Genomic DNA, 19,999 nt, shown 5'->3' with positions numbered 1-19,999 from the left:
CAGGTGCTGGAGGGCATGGTGACCCTGCAGTCAGGCCGCAGGTGGTGTTTGTTTAAGAAAGGAACCCTGCAGTTTAGCACGTACCTCCTTGAGACTCCCTGTGGCGCAAGCCAACCAGTTTAAAGTACATCAGCCCTCTGATCTAACCAACAACCTGTTTCTGCTTTGTAGTGTGCCAATCATACTATAGACTTGTACTAAGATTTTCCCGCGATGCTATGATATATACAAAGTCCCTGCCTTCCATAAAAAGTGTATAAAAAGTACTATAACCCTGAGCTCGGGGCCTCTTAGCGTCACCGGTTACCTGGTGCTCAGAGGACCAAGCTCGAGCTTGCAATAAGGACTCCTTTGCTTTTACATTGGTGATGGTCTCTGATGGTTTTTTGGGTAAGGATTTCCGAATTCGGTTTTACATTCAGGCCTGAGTGCTTCCCTTAGTTTTTTTTTTTTTTCTTCTTCTTCTTCTTCTTCTCAAGACTGGTGCTCTACCACTTTGAGGCACAGAACCACTTCTGGTTTTCTAGTGGTTAATGGGAGATTAGAGTCTCACAGACTTTCCTGCCTGGGTTGGCTTTGAACTATGATCTTCAGTTCATACTCCTGAGTAGCTAGGATTACAGGTGTGAGACACAGGCATCCCACTAATATATCTTTTTCTTGCCCAGCTCAAGCTGTGCCTTGGACATAGAATTCCTTCTCCAAAGCCGGGCGCTGGTGGCTCACACCTGTAATTCTAGTTACTCAGGAGGCTGAGATCTGAGGATCTCGGTTCAAAACCAGCCCGGGCAGGAGAGACCATGAGACTCCTATCTCCAATAAACCACCAAAAAACTGGAAGTGGCGCTGTAGCTCAAGTGGTAGAGTGCTCACCTTGAGCTGAAGAGCTGAGGGACAGCGGCCAGGCCCAGAGTTCAAGCCCCACGACCAACCAAAAAAGAAAAAAGAAAAAAAAAAAAAAGAATTCCTTCTCCATTAATCCTGCATGTCCACATCCTGTCTATGAAAGCTCAAATCCTTCTTGTCTATAAAGGCTTATCTGTCATCCTAGATCAAATATCACCTCTGCAACTTTTCTCAGCCCAACCCCTGGGAGAGTAACTTTCTCTTAGTATTTATCACATTCATGTATACTTAGTTATGATTATTATCACCTTTTATTTCTCTCCTGTCAGTATCTTGATGGCTAGGATGAGGTATTACTTAACTTCTGTCTTCAGTGCTCAATGAGAGTTGTTTATTATCTTCAGCAATTATTAAATTGTGTGTAAGAGAGATGAGTAGAGATTTTTACTAAATGGCAAGGATAGAGTGAATGAAAGAGTAGGAGAGATTTAGAGAGACAAAAGCTGAGGATGGGTCTGCAGAGGACCCATAGTGGGGTCTTTTAGTTCCCTTTGTTCCATAAAGTCACCAACAGCTGTGAGGACGCAGGTTTGGACCTGAGGAAATTTCCACTGGACTCCTCTTTCCAGATGTATGATTGTAGGCAACAGTTCATGTTAGAAAATGAAGAGCTGTATTCATTTTTGAACATTTATTGATTTTTTTTCTGGGGTGTACCAAATGCTGGCAGCCATGGTTCTTGTCCTTATAGAGCTTCTACTTGAGTAGAGGTGGGCAGATGCAATTGGAACCATTGCTTTGAGAGACAAAGATAGAGTTTCATTTATACAAATAAACTTGAAATGGAGACCAAATGCCACCTCTTTTCCCCAAGACTACCAAGAGTGAAACATTTTCATTTCACAGAAATGATTGGGTTTCCCACCTGCAGGAATCAGCAGCCCCCCAAAAGGTTTCCCAGTTGCATATGATTCTCCTCAATATCTTGTGCTGCCAGTTAAATAAATATATAGGCCTTTGAATTTGAGGCGCCATTGTACTTTGGAAGCCCACACCTGGTCTCCATATAGGCATGTACTATTATCGCCATTTGACAGATGAGGACAATTAGGGGTCTTGTGCATGGTAGGCAAGCACTCTACCATTGAGCTACACCCCCATCCCTTACAAGCAATCATATAATTTCTCTACAAGAAGATGAAGCACACAGCAGTTGTTTAGAGGGAACTGTCCTTACCCAAAGGACTCCTAGTCCTGATGAGAACCTTTCAGGACATCATTTCCAATAACAACTAATGAATATTCAGCTGTTCCACATACCAGCCTCTTTTCTCCCCACACTCTGAAACACAGGTAGTAGTTCAAGGCGAAGGTTATTGGCAGGGCCTGCAAGATAAGATCTGGACACCATGAGAATGAATGACAAACAGATGTCTTGCCATAAACACATTGGCATCCTGTACCAGCCCTAGATATCACAGCAGGTGAGAACCTGAGTTCCACAGCCAGACCATCTGCACTCACATCCTGACCCCAATTGAGTCCATAGCTGTGTGATGGAAGAAGAGTTATTTAATACCAACAACATGTTGTCATGTGAGGTCCCTTTATGGCCATGGCCATGGACAGAAAGACAGGATGAGAATTACCCACTATCTCCCATTTAGCTGGACCAGCATTTCAAGACATAAATATTCAGAAAGTCACTGAATCTTGTTTAGATTGAATGATGATTGGTATATTTTCTTTTTTAAAATATAATATTATTGTTATTATTACTATGTTGTACAGAAGGGTTACTACAATGATGATATATTTTTGTACAAGCTCTATGAGTTGGCTCTGCACACCCACCTCCTGGCTTTCCAAGAAGAAAATGCCTCCCCTTTGTCAAAACCATTGGAGAGGCTCTGGAAGGTTCTAGGCTGAATAAATTGGCTTGAAATATTCTATGGGGAAGCAGACTCCTTCCATGTAGAGAGTGAAATTGAAATGTGGGAGAGAGGTATAAGAGTAGAGCAAGCCTACCTTCTAGAAATTGCTCCAGAAACCATACTTGTGCTACCTCATCAATTCTAGCTCTGCAATTCCACCATCATACAGGAATCTAGGGAAATCTCAACTGGAAAACCAAGTAAGTGGATACCAGTTCTCTGGCACCAGGGTAAGAAAAGAAAGCAAGGCAAGAGGAAAAAGGAGCAAATAAAACCTCACATTATGCCTCAGTGAATCCCACATTGTCGCACTGAGAGGACTCCATGTCATCATTTGTAATTCCTGTGTGAAACTTTTCTTTATGGGACTGTCCTGGTTTCCGACCATTTTCCCCACAATTCTTTTTTTTTTTTGGGGGGGGGGAGTGTCCAGTCGTGGGGCCTGAACTCTGGGCCTGGGCGCTGTCCCTCAGCTCTTCAGCTCAAGGCTAGCACTCTACCACTTGAGCCACAGCACCACTTCCGGCTTTTTTCTTTTTGGTGGTACTGAGGAATCAAACCCAGGGCCTCAGGCATTCAAGGTAAGTGCTCTACCACTGAGCCACCTTCCCAGCCCTTTCCCCACAATTCTGCCTCTGTGGAACTGATTTCTTTCCTATTTTCCTATGGGCAGGGAAGTATGAAAGTAAAGAGACCTAAATTCTGGTCCTAACCCTACCTTCTCACTAATAATGAAACCACAGGCAGATTGTGACTCTACTCTGGACTTCATTCATGACAAATGACAAGATAGTATACTTCCTGAGGGACAGTGGCTCCTTGGAGAAGCCTCAGCCTTCCTGCTCAGCTGCTGAAGCAGGGCTTCCTCTAAGGATACTGAGCCTCAGTAGAGCTCATCTCTTGGGAATATGTTCACTTCACTCTAGGATTCTCCTGAGAGAAGCTTGGCTCACCTTCTAGAATGTTCCATTCTCCTCTGCACTGAGCTGTAAGGAGTCACAATCAGTGACTCTCTCAATTGGTAGCTGTAGTGGTTTCCTGTTGCAGCTGCAACAAATTACCACAAATTTAGAGTCTTCAAACAACATAAAGCTATGAAAGCCAAAATCAGTTTCACTGGGTGGTGCTGCTTCTGGAGATTCTATGGGGGAAATATTAATATCCTTGACTTTTTAAGCCTCTTCTTTCACTCTTGGCTGGTAGCTTCTTCCTCTATCTTCAAAGCCAGCAGCAGAATAGTTTGCTTCAGTTATCATATTATCTCTTCTATTGTCAAGTTTATTTCTTCCTCCCTCATAAGGATGTTTGTCTACATTAAAGGCCTGGCTAGATAGTCTAGCATCATCTCTTTTTCTTAAGATCCTTAACTTTACCCTATCTGCAAAGGCTCTTTTGCCATATATGGCAGCATTCACAGGTTCTGGGGATGGGGATGTGGATCTCTCAGGGGCCATTGTTTAGGCCACCACAGGGACCTGTACTCTTTTCCAGATCTGAGACTATCCATCAGCATTTCTATCCAATCTCCTCAGAATAAAATCATGTATCTTTCTCCAGATCTATCATCTACCCTTCTATACCACCCTTTAGGCTCTGGTATATTCTAGAATATGCCACCCAATGAAACTTTCTTGTGAAGATGGGCAGTTCATATCCATGCTGTTCAACACAGCAGACATTACCACCTGTAGCTATTGAGCGCTTAAATGGAAAACTGTGACTGAGAAGTGGAATTTTAAATTTCATTTCATTTTAATGCTGTGAGAGACCTGTAAAAATTTTAGAGACAGTTTTGTCCAAATCAAAGTTTCTCCTAAGCATGATCTTAAATCTTACAGAGGTTTTACTTAACAAAGTTTTTTTTTGGTCCTGTCGTGGGGCCTGAACTCTGGGCCTGGGCGCTGTCCCTCAGCTCTTCAGCTCAAGGCTAGCGCTCTACCACTTGAGCCACAGGCCACTTCCGGCTTTTTTATTTTTGCTTATGTGGTGCTGAGGAATCGAGCCCAGGGTCTCAGGCCTGCAAGGCAAGCGCTCTACCACTGAGCCACCTTCCCAGCCCCTTAACAAAGTATTTTAAATCATCTTTTTAAAGGATTTCTTCCTTAAAGCTACCTATTATTGTTTTTAAAATTAGTTCCTTGCTTGAGTACTTTAAAAAAAATTTTATTGTTACTATAAAGGTGATGTACAGAGGGGTTATAGTTAACAAGAAATTACCTATTATTTTGAAATTTCAGTTGAAATTTAAATAACCACTCTGGCCAGTGACTAACATAGTGGACAACTCAGATCTAGACCAAGGAAAGCAGGAGCTAGGAACAAGCTGGCTAGCTGCTAGCTTCTTTGCACACCTGTTTTGATCAGCTCTACCCCTAACTACCTTCTCAGTCTGTGGAATCTGAAGAAGATCTCAGTGGGGACTCTGGAACACTGGGGTTAGGTGAGGGAAGGACAAGGAAGGAAAATGGATCTGTTGGCCCAGAGAAAGTACAGAGTCCTGGTTCTACTTTTGCATAAAACTAAAAACACTCTTTTAGTTTTTAAAGTCATTTCCACTTTGTTTATTGGACTCAATGGGCCATCCATTGCGGGGACCACAGAAACGTGTTAGAGGAAAAGGTATGAACCTTTGTGCTGGTAACACGTTTGCTGAGTGAGTAGCTTTTGGCAAATTACTTCCCTGTCCTTGACCCCCACCCCCCAGCAAACCATCTGGCTGGACCAGATGATTTAAGAGTTCCTCTCAGCTTTAACACAGTGTGATTCTAAGTGTCTCAGATCAGGCTTTTTGTGTATATAATTCTTCGACGCTCTGTTTCCTCTGACCTATGTGAAAGAAGTTCTAAGAATGATTGGGTAGGTTCTTCCACAACACTCAGAGCCACATTAGATCTTCCTCCTCTGACCTCAGTGACACTTCACGTTTGCTTTGATCTATGAATAAATCTGACCCTCAGAACCTTGAGAAGTTGAGGCTCAGAAAAAGAGGGAGAGAGAGTCTTCAGGGGTCCGACTCATATAAGAGCCCTTGTAGAGTGGGTTATAGTATTCCCATTGACAGGTGGGAAAACTGAGGTCAGTAAGACAGAGTGGCATTTCTGTGGATATATTTATTATAGAATGATAAAAGAATTTCCTAATGTGACACTGATTATAAGATGATAAGGCCGTTTTTCTGACTCTGAGCTCCCTCCTCTTCCCTCTGTATTATGCTGTTGCCCTCTATTTACAATTTCCCCAGGAGATATCAAGCTCACAACACTTAGGATCACAGCTACTCTCTTGCATCATCCTTTCAGGATGCTCCCCAAGCAGGTGAGCCAGCCAGCTCACTTCTCTGCACCTATTTTTTCACTGATAAAATTCAGGGCAACAGTCCCCACCTTGTCAGGGTGTGATAATATTTATATCATAATTGTAATATGTTATAATAGTATAATATTATGTAACATAACATTAACATGTTGCCTATTATATTAATATACTCATATATGATACACAATACTAATACTTATCATAATAATGTAATACTTCCTTGTTGGAAGCATTAAGTAAGATCATGGATGAGCCTGGAGCACATGTGAAGGACTCAGTAACTGCTCCCTCTTCTTGGTTTTGCAACAATTCTTTGTCCTTACTAATAACACTAGATAATCCCCTCCACCCCAGATCAAGTTAGAAATCACAAATAAAATGTCTACATTTAACAAGATGTTTTATTAACCCCCCCCCTCAAAATGCATGAAATCAACTGCATCAACTATGTATCCACAATGGCAGAGAAACAATATGGTAGACCATCCCCATGGGGGATACATGTCCTTTGAGCAAACATAAATACTGGGAATAACACCAAATACAATAACAAGGCATACAGTAAAGATGAGGGTCAGGAACTACCGAGAGGCACTATGGGTCTGGAGGATAAGGTGGTTCTCACTGAGAACATCTGGGCTCCGGTGACATTCCCTAAAGATGTTCTGAATCCCCATCCTGCAGCAAGCTCAGTTCAGTTCCAAGTCATCCACGTATTCCTGCACCCAGGTGTCATTGGGGTTGGCACACACTTGCCTGCCCTTTTTGGTTTGGAACCTGTAGAGCAAAAAAAAAACCAAATGGACGGATTAGAATCTTATGTCCTCTGAGGACACCTACCATGCCTGGCCTGTGGTCGTTCTCTGAACATGGTCCATGCTGGGCATCTCTAGTGGGTGGGATCCTTTCTGGGTGGCCTTGGCACCTGACTTCCTGTAAATTCTACCTATTGGCTTCAGCTTATGGGTTTTGTGGCCAAGATGGATGTATCATCCCATTTCCTACCACTCCTAGACATTATTCTGTTCACATGTTTTCCTAGCATGTTTTCATGCTAGAATCACATGCTCTAGCGTATATGACTTTATTTTTGGCTTTTCCTGATTTTCTGGCCTTTGACTATCTTCCCTCCTCGAAAGGAAGGAGCCTGCCCCTGACCCAGACAATTTCAAGACCTCACTGCTCTCTCCTTCACTGTTTTCCCATCTGCTTGATCACCTCCTGCTCCCCTTCTCATTCCACCTGCCCCTTTTTGAATCCTGCCCTCCCCAGTGCCTCTTAGGGCAGTCCAGGAGTTCATACTCACACCACGGCTGGCTGGGAGCAGAGGCTGCTGGTCTCATAGTAATCCATCACAAAGGTACGAGGAATCTTCCGCAGAGTGTAAGAGAAACAGCAGGCCGTAGGAGGGTCTGAGCCCACTGTGGGGGGAAAAAGGGTCAGGGTGAAGTGAGATCAAAACTCTACCTGGGAGCAGTTCATTTGGGCTTCCAGCAGTGCACCTTTAATGAGCATCTGTGTGAACTACCAGAACTCCAAACATGGTTCCTATATCTATGGCCCATTCACCCACCCAGGAGGAGACTCTTATTCTAAATAGAGAACCTCAGAGAAAAGAAAGAATTCTGGAGGTTTGGAACTGGACTGAACCTCAGAACATGTCTCATTTCTTTCACAGTACACATGGGGAAACAAAGCCACAGAGGGGGAAGGGCTTAGCCAGTAGTCAGAGACAGAGCCAATGTAACAGTCTGCCTTCTAGCCCATCCTTTTCCTCTGCTAGCTGATTATTATTATTATTATTATATTTTTTGGTGCTGGTACTGCGCCTTGCTTTCAGGGCCAGGGTACTCTCCATTGGATTCTTTTGTTCAAGGCTTATGCTCTACCACTTGAGCCACAGCTCTACTTCTACCTTTTGGTGGCTAATTGGAGATAAGAGTCTTACAGACTATAACTACTGAAAGATAAATATATATATATATGTTATATATATATATATATATATATGTAAATTAAAGAACAAAAAGTCTCACAGATTTTCCTGTCCAGGGTAGCTTTGAACTGCTGTCCTCAGATCTCACCCTCTTAAGTAGCTAGGATTACAGGGGTGAGCCACTGGCATTTGGCGCTAGCTGTTAATTCTTAACAAATGGGAGCTTGCGGCGTATGGAGTATTTACTAGCCTCTCTATCGAACCACAGAATACTTGGAAATCTTCCCAGCTCATTTTTGTCTCTTAGCTACATCCCACTGCTGGGTCAGCCCCAGCTCTGAAAGTAGAGTCTGCCCCCACATCGGTGCTTGGAAGTAGCAGCAGAAAGAGTGGACTTACTTGGTGCTGAGAGACCTGGAGTGCAGAAGGCAGCCCCAAGCACAAGGAGAGAAAGGACTGTCACGTAGAACTTCATGGTCTTGGTGGAGGAGAAGGCTGCACAGAGTTGAGATTGCAGAGCTCAGAAGCTTCAGAGCCTCGCTGTGGTCCTGTGCTGATCTGAGCTGAGAGTCCCTCTTTATAGGGACTCTGGGGCTTGGGACGGAGGTTGGAGGTACAGGGAGGCAAGTGGAATTTCCAGGGCAGTGATGATGTCATGGTGCCAAGAAGGAAAGGAAAGTTTGTTGAGAGTGAAGAGTTCCTTCCCCAGAGTGGTATCATCACGGAAGAAAGAGGAGGGAGCCGGAGGGGAGAAGTGAGACACATGCTAAGGGGAAGTGGTACACCAAAGACAGTGACCAAACCTGGGGAGGGAGGCTCCAACCAGAGAGGAAGGGGGAGATGTTCACAGCTGCTAGAAAAAGGCCTTGTGGACAACAGCCAAGTGCTCTTGGTGTTTGACACCCAGAAATTGGAAGCTATATGTCAGCCTTACCAGGTTGGCCATAGTTTCTAGGTCAACTGTAGTTTCCAGAATGAAGTATGGCCAGGGAAGAAAACTGTTGACCACAATGGGCATTTCCACATAATCAGCTTCACTTCTTCATTATTGTATACACAATCACCCCAGGACAGAGGTCCTGATTTCCTGTTTAGAGCAAGGAAGGAAAGGAAAAGCAATCAAGATTTCAAGGTAATTTCTTGGATTGATAAAAGATCAAGAAGCTGGACACTGGTGGCTCACATCTGTAATTAATCCTAGCTACTCAGGAGGCTGAGATCTGAGGAGCCAAAAAAAAAGCTCAGGGACAGCATGCAGGTCCTGAGTTCAATTCCCACAAAGATGATGACCACCACCACTAAAGATCACGAGACAAAAAAAAAAAATGTCTATAAGAATCAAGTTTGGGAGACACAAAGAATGTTCTAGTATACGAGTCGGATGGACTACCTAGGAGAGCTCATCTGTGATCTAGAACTAACTTATTATGCATATAATTCCCCAGCCAGTCCCTGGGGAATGCCTCAGTTCCCTGTGTAGAAAGTGAAGTTCACCAAGGCCAGGGGATACAGGAATGCAGGAAGTGGGGTAAAAGAGGGCGATTCAGATAGTTGGACCAACATGGCACCCTTTAACTCCACTCCTCTCATCTCTGAGTGTGCAAGGTGACCTGCTCTGCTCTGAGAAAGAAAACTAGAAGAATGAAAGAATGGAGTCCAGTTCCTAGATGCTTCTGAGGTACGGGACAGGAAGCATCCTAGTGGTGCTTCAGGGTCCTCTGATAAAGTACAAGGTTCTCCAGTGTCATCCTCCCCTCTCTCCCCATGCACAAATGTAAGTGCCCCCCCTGCATATCTCTGTGCTCTTTCTGTCCACGCCTTTGTTTTGTACAGAGCTTGCTTCACAAGTTCTGATCTTTACCAAGAGCCCAGCTCTACCATTCTGTGTTCCATGGTAGTACATATGTTCATCTCTCTCATGCTCTCTTCTGGTCAATAGAGTTTTCATTGTCTTGACTCAAGGAACTCGCTTTAGGAGGAGGTGTCTTGGATTCCTCAGATCCACACAGACTTCATTCTCAATGGCACTGCAATTAAACCCAACTATTTGTCAGATATTGTCAGACAATATCTGAATGCCCTTAAAGAGATCTTGGTCTAGTGAAATAGAACAGCCACCCCACAAGCTAGAATAAGGTAAGTGATGTACCAGGGATAGGTAAAAAACGTGACAGGGAGCCTGAAGATCAGATAGGTCTAAACCTATGGAATAATAAGGAGGAATATCTGTTTCTGTGACCTGCTGTGCCGATCTCTCATCTCCCCAGGCACAGGGGGAGCTATTTACTCTGGGGTAACAGGAGGATAACTAAAAGGATTGAGCTGTAATGTAGGAGTCTTATTTTGAATAGAGGATCCTCAGAGAAAACAAGAATGCTAGATGATTGGGATTAGATTAAGTCCTAGCCAGTCCCATTGCTTTCATGTATACTGTGTAAGTAGGATATGAAGACATGCACTTGCTTAAACTAGCTAGAGGCAGAGGCGATCACGTCTGGTTTGTTTAGCACAAACCTACTTTTATTTTATTTTATTTTTATTTTTTTATGGTGCCAGTCCTAGGCTTGAACTCAAGACCTAGGTGCGGTACCTGAGTTTTGTGGCTCAAGGCTAGCATTCTAACACTTGAACCACAGCTCTACTTCTGGGTTTTTAAATTTTAAATAATTTTAAATTGTTCTTATAAAGATTAGGTACAGAGTTACAATTACATAAGTCAGGTAATGAGTACATTTCTTTTTGGACAATTTAATTGGAGATAAGAGTCTCCTGGACTTTTTTCCTGGGCTGGCTTTGAACCATGATATCTCAGTCTCTTGAATAGCTAGAATTACAGGTGTGAGCCACCAGTGCCTGGCTTGGTTGTTAATTATTAAGAAAAGTGGAATTTAGCTGGGAGCAAAGTATAGGCACCATAAAAAGAAAAAAAGAAATGGAACTTGAATATTATTGATGGTCTGCTAGGTATTTTTGGAGACTGAGAAGGAATTACAGAAGTATTGGGAGGACATCCAGTCTCTTCGTGGACAGTGCTGAGATTCAGGAATATCGGGACCAGGGAGGGGCAAGTGCTTCTGGGAGCTACAATGCCTGGAACACAAGAGCTCATGTTGAGACTGGGCAGCCAAAATAAGCTGGGATGTAGTCAGGTTGTGAGATAATCAACCAGGAATAGGTAAATCCAGTGGTCATGCCAGGGTGGAAGCCAATATTTGGGTATTTGGGGGAAATGTGAGCAGAAACTGAATTGTGGACGAGAGAGACAATTACAGTTATCCAAGAGGAAGTGTTCAGAATGGCATTCATAGGACAGCAGCCTGGTGGAAGCAAGTCATTCAGTCTCATTCTTGCTAATGAGAAAAGGGCCTTAGTGACCTATCACCATGGGCTCTTTGGCTATCAAGGGTAAAGACAGTGATACTGGGGTATGTTCAATTCCTGAGAGAAGCTATCCCACATCAGCCCTTAGAGCCATGTATTAGTATTATCCCCCTGTATACACAGAGACAGGGAAGCACAGAACACACAGCGGAAATCTGGAAGTGAAATGCAGCAAGTCTGGCTGAAGAGGGTAATTAAACTAGAAAGGGAAATGGGCTGCTTCTGATCAATTTCACAGCCAAGTCCTGTTAGTGTAATGTGCAATGTAGTTCAGTTTTGTGTTTCATACGATTTCAAGCAACTGAAATCCACAGATGTCTTCTTTCTTTTCTTAGAAAATTTGGGGAATTAAATAATGTTTTTCTCTATTCTCAATATCAATTCCTGTGGCTGCCACAGACTGTGATGGTGCCTAGGATGTGTCACTCTGTTCTGTGGCTTGTAGGAAGGGATCACCTTTGCCAAGTTGACACTTGATTAAAAGCAGGAAGGTCAGCCACCCTGTTGACAAACTGTAGGTAGTTCAGAGGGCTGAGCCTTAGCCTTGGAGTCAAGAGAGCAAACTGCAAGAACCAGGAGGTAGGCAGGGGTCAGGGGAAATGGAAGCTTCCATTCATCCTGGAAACATTGGAGAGACAGACAGACAGACCGAGACAGAGACACAGACAGAGACAGAGACACAGAGAGACACAAAGACACAGAGAAAAACACAGAGAGGCAAAGACAGAGAGAGACAGACAGGGAGACAGAGAGACAGAGACCAATATGAGTTTTAGCAAAACTGCCTTGGCTGCTGTGTGCTGGGATAGATTTAAGAGGGAAAACTGGGGAGAAAGCCACAAGTGGCCACTGTCTATAGTCACAGTGAAAAACTCTCATAGAACAGACCTACCAGGAACCTCAGACAGCAGCAGCAGCAGTGGGCCTGAAGAGATAGAGGTATCTGATGTCTAATGCAGACGAGGTGGAGGACAAAGGGAAGGGTAGTGAAGAGTTAAGGGTGACTTCCAGGTTTCTTGGCCACTTGATAGGACAGGAACACACTGAGCAGGCACTGTAGGAACCAGGATAAATGAAGGAGGCCAGCAGAGCACCATGGTTCATGAAAGAACATGAATTTCTCAGCCAGAAATCTCTGGACTCATAGCTGGGAAGCTCTACTGAACTGAGGTGGAGCCTTGGGGAAGCTGGAGTGAGCTGGGAATCTAGGGCACAAATCAGACCTCTCCATGCGGAGGGATTTGCCATGTTGATTGCTGGTCACATTTCATCACAACTACTTAGTCAACCTGGTACTCCCTCAAAGATCAAGCCTTAACATCATAGACTTCCCTTCATTCCTTTTTTCCTCCTTTCTTTCCTTCTTTCCTCCTTTCTTTCTCTCCCTGCCTCACTTCTTTCCATCCTTCCATCCTTCCTTCTTTCCTTTCTTGTACTGGGGGCTAGGCAGGCCCTCTACCACTGAGCCATGCCTCCAACCTTGACACCTCAGCCTTTCTTATCCTTCCCTCTAATACTGTAAGATTTTGCACATAATCAAGTCTAATTTATTCACTTACAAGGCATTGATTAAGCACCACTATGGGTCAAGCATCATGGTTGTCATTGGAGATACACTAATAAATATTACAGGCAGAGCTATAGAGCTGACCGTCAATTTAACCTGAGGACATCAATTTACCATCCAAGAAATTTCTAAGTCTCTCCCAACTCAACTGTCCTACAGCTCCTTTCCATTGTACATCAACATGCAGATCAAGCTTAGTATGCCTATCCGTGTGTTGTTTTCCAATCCAAGTAAAAACATATGGCTAAGGGTTATTTCCTGATTTGTAAATTGATATGGAAAGTCTTAAAAATGTATAAACACTGGGACTGAATTGTATGTTTACTAAATCACTTTTATTAAAAGGAACAAAATTATAAGAAACAAGATACCGGGCTGAGATATTCATTGCATTAGAATTATCATGAGCTAGGATTTGGTTAGCTAAGTTGAACCATCAGGACGTGGTTTGAATGTGTCTTAAAAGTGACAGGATATTGAGCTGGGAAGTTGGCTCAGTGGTAGAGTGCTTGCCTTGCATGCCTGAGGCCCTGGGTTCAATTCCTCAGCACCACATAAGCAAAAAGAAAAAAGCCAGAAGTGGTGCTGTGGCTCAAGTGATAGAGCACTAGCCTTGAGCTGAAGAGCTGAGGAACAGCACCCAGGCCCAGAGTTTAGGCCCCACGACCGGCCCCCCTCCCAAAAAAAAGTGACAGGATATTATTTAAATTTTTTAGGAAGAATTTGCATAGATGACTAAAGGATGCACTGTGGTAAATGCTGCAATCTTGGAAGTAGATACTGTCCATTATCTGCAAAGTGACTGACTCAGCATTTCCATTTCCCCTTTTCATCCTCCCCAACTCCTAGAAGTTCACTCGCAGAAACTGAGACATGAATATGAAGGTGGTTCCCCTAGAAATGAGAGAGTATATTTGGGGTATTAATCAGGGCTAGGTGACAGGAAGGGTAAACTGAGAAGGAAGCTTCATCTATGAAGTAGTTTCTATTGAAACGAAAGACCGCAAAGTCCTTTCTTTGGAGTTGACAGCAGTGTAGGATCATCCACCTTCCTTGCTATCAGCATCAGCAACGTAAGGAGGGATGAAAACCGAGCCTGATGGCTGAAAAATGTAACACCAGGACTGAGTATGGTGACATATGCTCATAATCACAGCTGTACTCTAAAGATGGGGATTGTGAGGACAAGTGGTTTGAGGCCAGCCAGGGCAAAAGCAAGATTCCCATCTTAACCAACAAGTCAGGCATGGTAGTATGCACTTATAATCCAGCAACTAGAGGGTTAGGGATTAGGTAGGAGGGTTGTAGGCCCAAGACCATTGCTGGGCAAAAATGTGAGATCCTGTCTGAAAAAGAATGGGCTGAAAGTGTGAATAAAGTGGTAGAATCACACTGCCTAAGTGTGATTCCTTGAGTTCAAGCTCAAGTACTGCCCACAAAAAATGTGTTTCTACAGACACTTAGAAAGAGAGGATTCCTCAGATGGCGTTTGGTTCACTCCTGTCTTCTGGCTTCTGGCTTCCATGGTTCTCTGACATCCAACATATCAACTCTAACTCCTTTGGGGAGAATTCAAGACCTTTCCTGTTTTGGCTCCAACTTAGCATCATTGTCCACATTCCATCCCCATTGCTCTGCAACACCAGAACCACTTCCATTTCCTGTGGGGGTTACAGAGTCACATCTGCAGCTTCGCATCAGCTGGACCTCCATCTCCTACCTACATATGTTCAAATCCTGCACAGCTCTCAGGATCCAACGAAAGGTCTGCTCTTCCATGAAACTTTTCCTGGCTTTCTTGCTAACCATGTCTCCCTTCTCAGAGGTTTTTTGTTTTGTTTTTGTGTTTTTTTGCTGGTCGTGGGGCCTGAACTCTGGGCCTGGGCGCTGTCCCTCAGCTCTTCAGATCAAGGCTAGCACCCTATCATTTGAGCCACAGCACCACTTCCGGCTTTTTCTGCTTATGTGGTACTGAGGAATTGAACCCAGGGCCTCATGAATCCAAGGCAAGCACTCTACCATTGAGCTACCTTCCCAGCCCAGGTGTTTTTTGTTTTTTGTTACTAGTAATAGGACTTGAACTTGGAGCCTGGACACTGTCACTTAGTTTTTGGTCCAGGCTGGCACTTTACTGGACATAAGAATCTCACAGTTGGGCTGGGAAGGTGGCTCAGTGGTAGAGCGCTTGCCTTGCATGCCTGAGGCCCTGGGTTCGATTCTCAGCACCACATAAGCAAAAAGAAAAAAGCCAGAAGTGGTGCTGTGGCTCAAGTGGTAGAGCGCTAGCCTTGAGCTGAAGAGCTGAGGGACAGCGCCCAGGCCCAGAGTTCAGGCCCAATGACCGGACTCTTCCCCCCCCCCCCCCAAAAAAAGGATCTCACAGACTTGCCTTCTCAAGCTGGCTTTGAACTTGATCCTCAGATCTCAATCTCCCAAGTAACTAGGATTATGATTATGAGCTACCAGAGCCTGGCTTCTTTATCCATTTTTAAGAGCTTAATAATAAACAATCCAGTGAGCATATTATAATTTGCATTGTAATTTTGTCCTAGAGGAAACAATTAGGTTTCCTTATTGCTGCACTATAGATGCCCTACCCATGTTGGGAGATGCATCTATCTATATTTGGTTGTTCCCATAGAAAGCTTTCCTAGAAATACATTTTCTAGGTCAATGGGTGCTGACATATTGACACCCACACGAGTGTTTCACCCAGGGCCCTCATCACTTGTGATAGCTCCACGAACGGACGGAATAACTGAAACATGACCTCATGTTGTTGTCATTTTTGTTGGTCATGGGGCCTGAACTCTGGGCCTGGGCACTGTCCCTCAGCTCTTCAGCTCAAGGCTAGCGCTCTACCACTTGAGCCACAGTGCCACTTCCAGCTTTTTCTGCTTATGTGGTGCTGAGGAATCAAACCCAGAGCCTCATACTTGCAAAGTAAACACTCTACACTGAGCCACCTTCCTAAGCCCTGACCTTATATTTTTCTATTCCTCTAGCCTGGGGTTCCTTAATAAGTTCCTTGCATTTGGAGTTGGGGGAGGGGTACTATCAACTCAAGTTCCCATCTGTGTGGTTAGAAAGGCAGAGAAAGCAGAGTTTCAGTTCTGTGGAGTGGGTGGGTGTGGGGGGAGCAGGGGCAGGGATGAGGCTGGAGATTTCATTCATAAATCACTTATGAGAAGGGGACCAGCTAAGAATAGGGTTGACATATTCCTTTCTTCTCCATTCCAAAACGCTTTCCTCACAAGAAACCAGAGCAAGTCACAAGTTGGTAGCTGAAACTTACAGCTCAGAGATGTTATTCTGAGATATCCTGAGCCCCTGTGGTCACCAGAGACTCTAAGTTGCCCAACACTTTGTATGACAACATTACTATGCTTTAAAATTTCCCCTTTCACTCCCCCCCCAGATTCCATTTCCTCACCCTCCAGGGCTACTATAAAGAGATGGGGAGATGGCTTCAGATGCCAGCAGGACACAGGCCCCAGCGAATACCCAGTCCCATCCCAGCTTGGCTGACACTCCAACTGGTACTCAGTATCCATTTGTCATCATGAAGGTCTCCGTGGCTGCCCTTGCTGTCCTGCTTTGCGCCATGGCTCTCTGTCACCAGGCCTTCCCTGCACCACGTGAGTAGCATTTGCAGCAGGTATCCTTCCTCTCTTTGGCCATGTGCAGACCACATCAATCTGTTCTGTGGTCCTAGGGTTTCTAAGCCAAAAAAAAAGAACTTTTTACAGGGCAGCAACACATGTTGATCTTTCCCTTTGAGATTTTTTACTTTCATTTGTACATGGTGTCTTCGCTTTCCGAGTGCCCAGTTCTAAGAGCCAAGGGAAGTAAAAGAACTTGGGGTCCTGGTACAGACAGAAAAACGAGGCCCTAAAAAGTGAGTCTGCAAAGAGGCGGAATCCAGGTTTGGCAACTTCCTAGCCGTGGTATAGGCTCGACACTGGTCCTGGTCTCCCCAGAGGGCTGTTTTGGGGATATGACCAGACTTCTCCTATGACTGCCTTAACTAGACCACACTCTCAAAAGAGAGATGCAGTAAGAGAATAGTCTGCTTGGATATCTAACTCATGGAAAAAGCAAGTGCTCCCAGGGAAAGGTCAGAGATAAAGAATAGATACAGAAATGAAGACAGCAACAGGAGTCTTTGTGAGCAAGCACCCACATGCCCTAGGTGCCTTGCACCCAATCCTCACCTTGAGCGAGGCTGCCTTCTTCACACTCTTGAGGGGCAGGTGTCAGTTGCCCTTCCCTTCTGAACCGTGGCTTGTCCCTTCCTCTATAGTTGGCGCTGACACCCCGACCGCCTGCTGCTTCTCCTACGTCAAGCACCAGATTCCTCGTAAATTCATAGTTGATTATTTTGAGACCAACGGTCAGTGTTCCCAGCCGGGCGTCATGTAAGTACTAGTTCTCCTTCCTACTCTTGGGGACAGACCAATCCCAGGGGCATGCACAAGCTAGAAGAGCATCAAGCAAGGTCCAACCTTGAAGGGCCTACCTAGGATCCAGGATCCAGATCTCTTCGGTGTGACCTGACTTGGTAGTGGGTGGAAGAGAATGAGAGGGAAATGGGGAGTGAGAGAAAGTGAGGGGTGAGGGGGGTCCCCTGAGCCAGTGAAAGCATCCTTGAGGTACCCAGGACACAGGGTTGGATGAGGGGGGTCACAGTGGGCCCAGGATTCCCCTGTGGTGGTTCTGTGGTTGATCCTTTGCCTCTCTCTCCACAGCTTCCTAACCAAGAAAAACAGGCAGGTCTGTGCTGATCCCCGCCAGGCCTGGGTGCAAGAGTACATTTCTGACCTGCAGCAGGAAGCCGAAGGAGCAAAGAGACAGCCGGAGACCCAGTGACCTCCCTGCAACCTCCACAGCCACCTCTCCTATGGACTATGCCAAAGGGCCATACTCTTAACTTAAATTTTAATTTATGTTATTTAATATTTATAATTTATTTTTTTTATTGATGCATTATGTTTGTGACCATTTGCTCTGAAGGATTCCCAGGACACTTTTTTTGCACATCATTTTTTGGTGACAGCAGGGTGGTTGTCATCACCTTAGTTTAGGTAGACATGGTACCAAAGTCATCAGACTAGCACATAGGTTGTGGATGCTTTTCTTCTGTGACCATGTCTAGCCCAATGACAGAATAAAAATGCTCATTCCAAAATTAAAGTTTGGCTTTGTCTTTCTGATAAATCAGAACTACTGGTTCAGAAGAATGACAGCAAAAAATAGGAAAATGTGGAATCAATGTCTGGCATGCGGTGGGGAGGGGGTGGAGGTCAGGGGACAGAGAAGTGGGAATCACAGAGTCATTCTGATTTACACTGGAGGCACAGAGCCAAGACACTAGAACTGAACATTTTATAATTCAACTCATAGTGTATCTTCTTTAGGAAAATCCCCTTTCCTCTCCCACTTTTATTTTGTCCTGTCCTAGGAAGGGCTTAAAGTCAGGGCCTGCACTTTGTCCCTGAACCTTTTTCTTTCTTTCTTTCTTTCTTTCTTTTCTTTCTTTCTTTTTTCCTTTCCTTTCTTTCTTTCCTTTCTCTCTCTCTCCCTTCCTTCCTTCCTTCCTTCCTTCCATTCTTTCTTTCTCTTTTCTTTCTTTCTTTCTTTCTTTCTCCTTCCTTCTTTCCTTCCTTCCTTCTTTCCTTCCTTCTTTATTTCCTTCCTTCCTTCCTTCCTTTCTTTTTCCTTTTTTTTTTTTGCTTGAGCCACAGCACCACTGCCAGCCTTTTCTGAGTAGATTATTAGAGATAAGAGTCTCACAGGGCTGGCTTCAAACCACAATCCTCAGAGCTCAGCCTCCTGAGTGGCTTGGTTTATAGGCATGAACCACCAATGCCCAGCCCTCCCTTTTTCTTGAGATAGGGTCTCACAATATAGCCCAGGTTGGTCTGAAACTCACTATGTTGCCCAGGCTGGTATTGAACTCCTAATTTGATCTCCAGAATGTTGAGACCAATTACTTCATTATTTGATTGGATCTTATTAGATCTTATGGGAAATCAAGCTTTCTTAATAACAATTGCTTCTCCTTTTGAGGCTTACTTCAGATGAATGTCTGTTTGATCCTCCTGTTAGAGTTTGGACCTTAAGTCTTCCCAAAGATCACTAGGTGAAAGCTTGGTCCCCAATACAGAGGTGTTCAGAAGAGAAGCATTTGGGAAGTGATTGGCTCCTGGGCTCCGACCTCAGGATGTTATTAATCTACTTAGGGATCATACCTTAATGGATTTAGGCAGTGGATTTTGTTACGAAAGTGAGTGCTTTCTCTGTTTCCAGGCCACCATGAGGTAAGCAGCTCTCCTCAACCATGCTCTTCCTCCACGATGCTCTGCCTCACCATGCACCTAAAAGCAACCAGGCCAAGAAAACAGGGACTGAAACCTCTGAATCCAGGGGCCATTCAAAATAGACCTTTCCTAACTTTTTTTTTTAACTTTAATCTTTCTTATGATGGGATAGACAGCATTGAGACAGAATAATTGACTTAATTGGGTTTCAGATGTCTGGTTTTGTCACTTACTGACTTCTTCTTCTTCTTCTTTTTTTTTTTTTGTTTATGTGGTGCTGAGGAATCGAACCCAGGGCCTCAGGCATGCAAGGCAAGCACTCTACCACTGAGCTCCCTTCCCAGCCCATCTTTCCTAACTTTTAACCTGAGTTTCTCAAATATCTGGTAATAGAGACAGAAAACTGTCAAAACACCTGCCAATCAAATAGAATAGCTCAGTTTAGTTATACTATTAATATCCCCACTTGCCAAAAAACTAAACCAGAGCTCAGGAAGTATTCTGAGCTCAGAGTATTCTGTTAACCACTGACCAAATCTGACCTATCTATACTTAAAACACAAGTCATTCACATCAGACTCTTGAGGATTAATCCTGAGCACTGATATTTTTGCCAAGCTTATCAGGTATTTCACACACACACACATTAAAGGTCAAGACCACTGAATTGTAGTGATTGAACTCTTCAAAATGTAAATAC

The 19,999-nt window shown here is 44.2% G+C and overlaps 2 protein-coding genes across 2 annotated transcripts; one reads left to right on the top strand and one right to left on the bottom strand.

The window, feature by feature from the left end:
• Window positions 1-6,484: 6,484 nt before the first annotated feature.
• LOC122118636 (C-C motif chemokine 4) lies at window positions 6,485-8,710 on the bottom strand. The gene is made up of 3 exons (XM_042692480.1): window positions 8,431-8,710; window positions 7,402-7,516; window positions 6,485-6,872 (listed from the first exon to the last, which is right to left on the bottom strand). Exons 1-3 carry the CDS (start codon window positions 8,504-8,506, stop codon window positions 6,785-6,787), a joined length of 279 nt encoding a protein of 92 aa, XP_042548414.1. The 5' UTR covers window positions 8,507-8,710; the 3' UTR covers window positions 6,485-6,784.
• Window positions 8,711-16,402: 7,692 nt separating this feature from the next.
• LOC122118629 (C-C motif chemokine 3-like) lies at window positions 16,403-18,166 on the top strand. Its single transcript, XM_042692469.1, has 3 exons — window positions 16,403-16,617; window positions 17,283-17,397; window positions 17,728-18,166. Exons 1-3 carry the CDS (start codon window positions 16,443-16,445, stop codon window positions 17,846-17,848), a joined length of 411 nt encoding a protein of 136 aa, XP_042548403.1. The 5' UTR covers window positions 16,403-16,442; the 3' UTR covers window positions 17,849-18,166.
• Window positions 18,167-19,999: the final 1,833 nt, after the last annotated feature.

This window comes from Dipodomys spectabilis, unplaced genomic scaffold (assembly GCF_019054845.1).
Source record: "Dipodomys spectabilis isolate Male_0828 unplaced genomic scaffold, ASM1905484v1 ptg000004l, whole genome shotgun sequence".
NCBI classification, from domain to species: Eukaryota; Metazoa; Chordata; class Mammalia; order Rodentia; family Heteromyidae; genus Dipodomys; species Dipodomys spectabilis.
The sequence above is the reverse complement of the archived record's forward strand: the minus strand, read 5'-3'. Positions and strand labels throughout refer to the sequence as shown.

Bases quoted from the DNA above. Each gene is read 5' to 3' on its own strand.
- LOC122118636 (XM_042692480.1), bottom strand. From the start codon at position 8,506: ATGAAGTTCTACGTGACAGTCCTTTCTCTCCTTGTGCTTGGGGCTGCC. The intron at 7,517-8,430 runs GTAAGTCCACTC...TTCCCCCCACAG, and splicing joins TCCAGGTCTCTCAGCACCAA to TGGGCTCAGACCCTCCTACG. The intron at 6,873-7,401 runs GTGAGTATGAAC...TTTGCTCTACAG, and splicing joins TGCTCCCAGCCAGCCGTGGT to GTTCCAAACCAAAAAGGGCA.
- LOC122118629 (XM_042692469.1), top strand. From the start codon at position 16,443: ATGGCTTCAGATGCCAGCAGGACACAGGCCCCAGCGAATACCCAGTCC. The intron at 16,618-17,282 runs GTGAGTAGCATT...CTTCCTCTATAG, and splicing joins CCAGGCCTTCCCTGCACCAC to TTGGCGCTGACACCCCGACC. The intron at 17,398-17,727 runs GTAAGTACTAGT...CTCTCTCCACAG, and splicing joins TGTTCCCAGCCGGGCGTCAT to CTTCCTAACCAAGAAAAACA.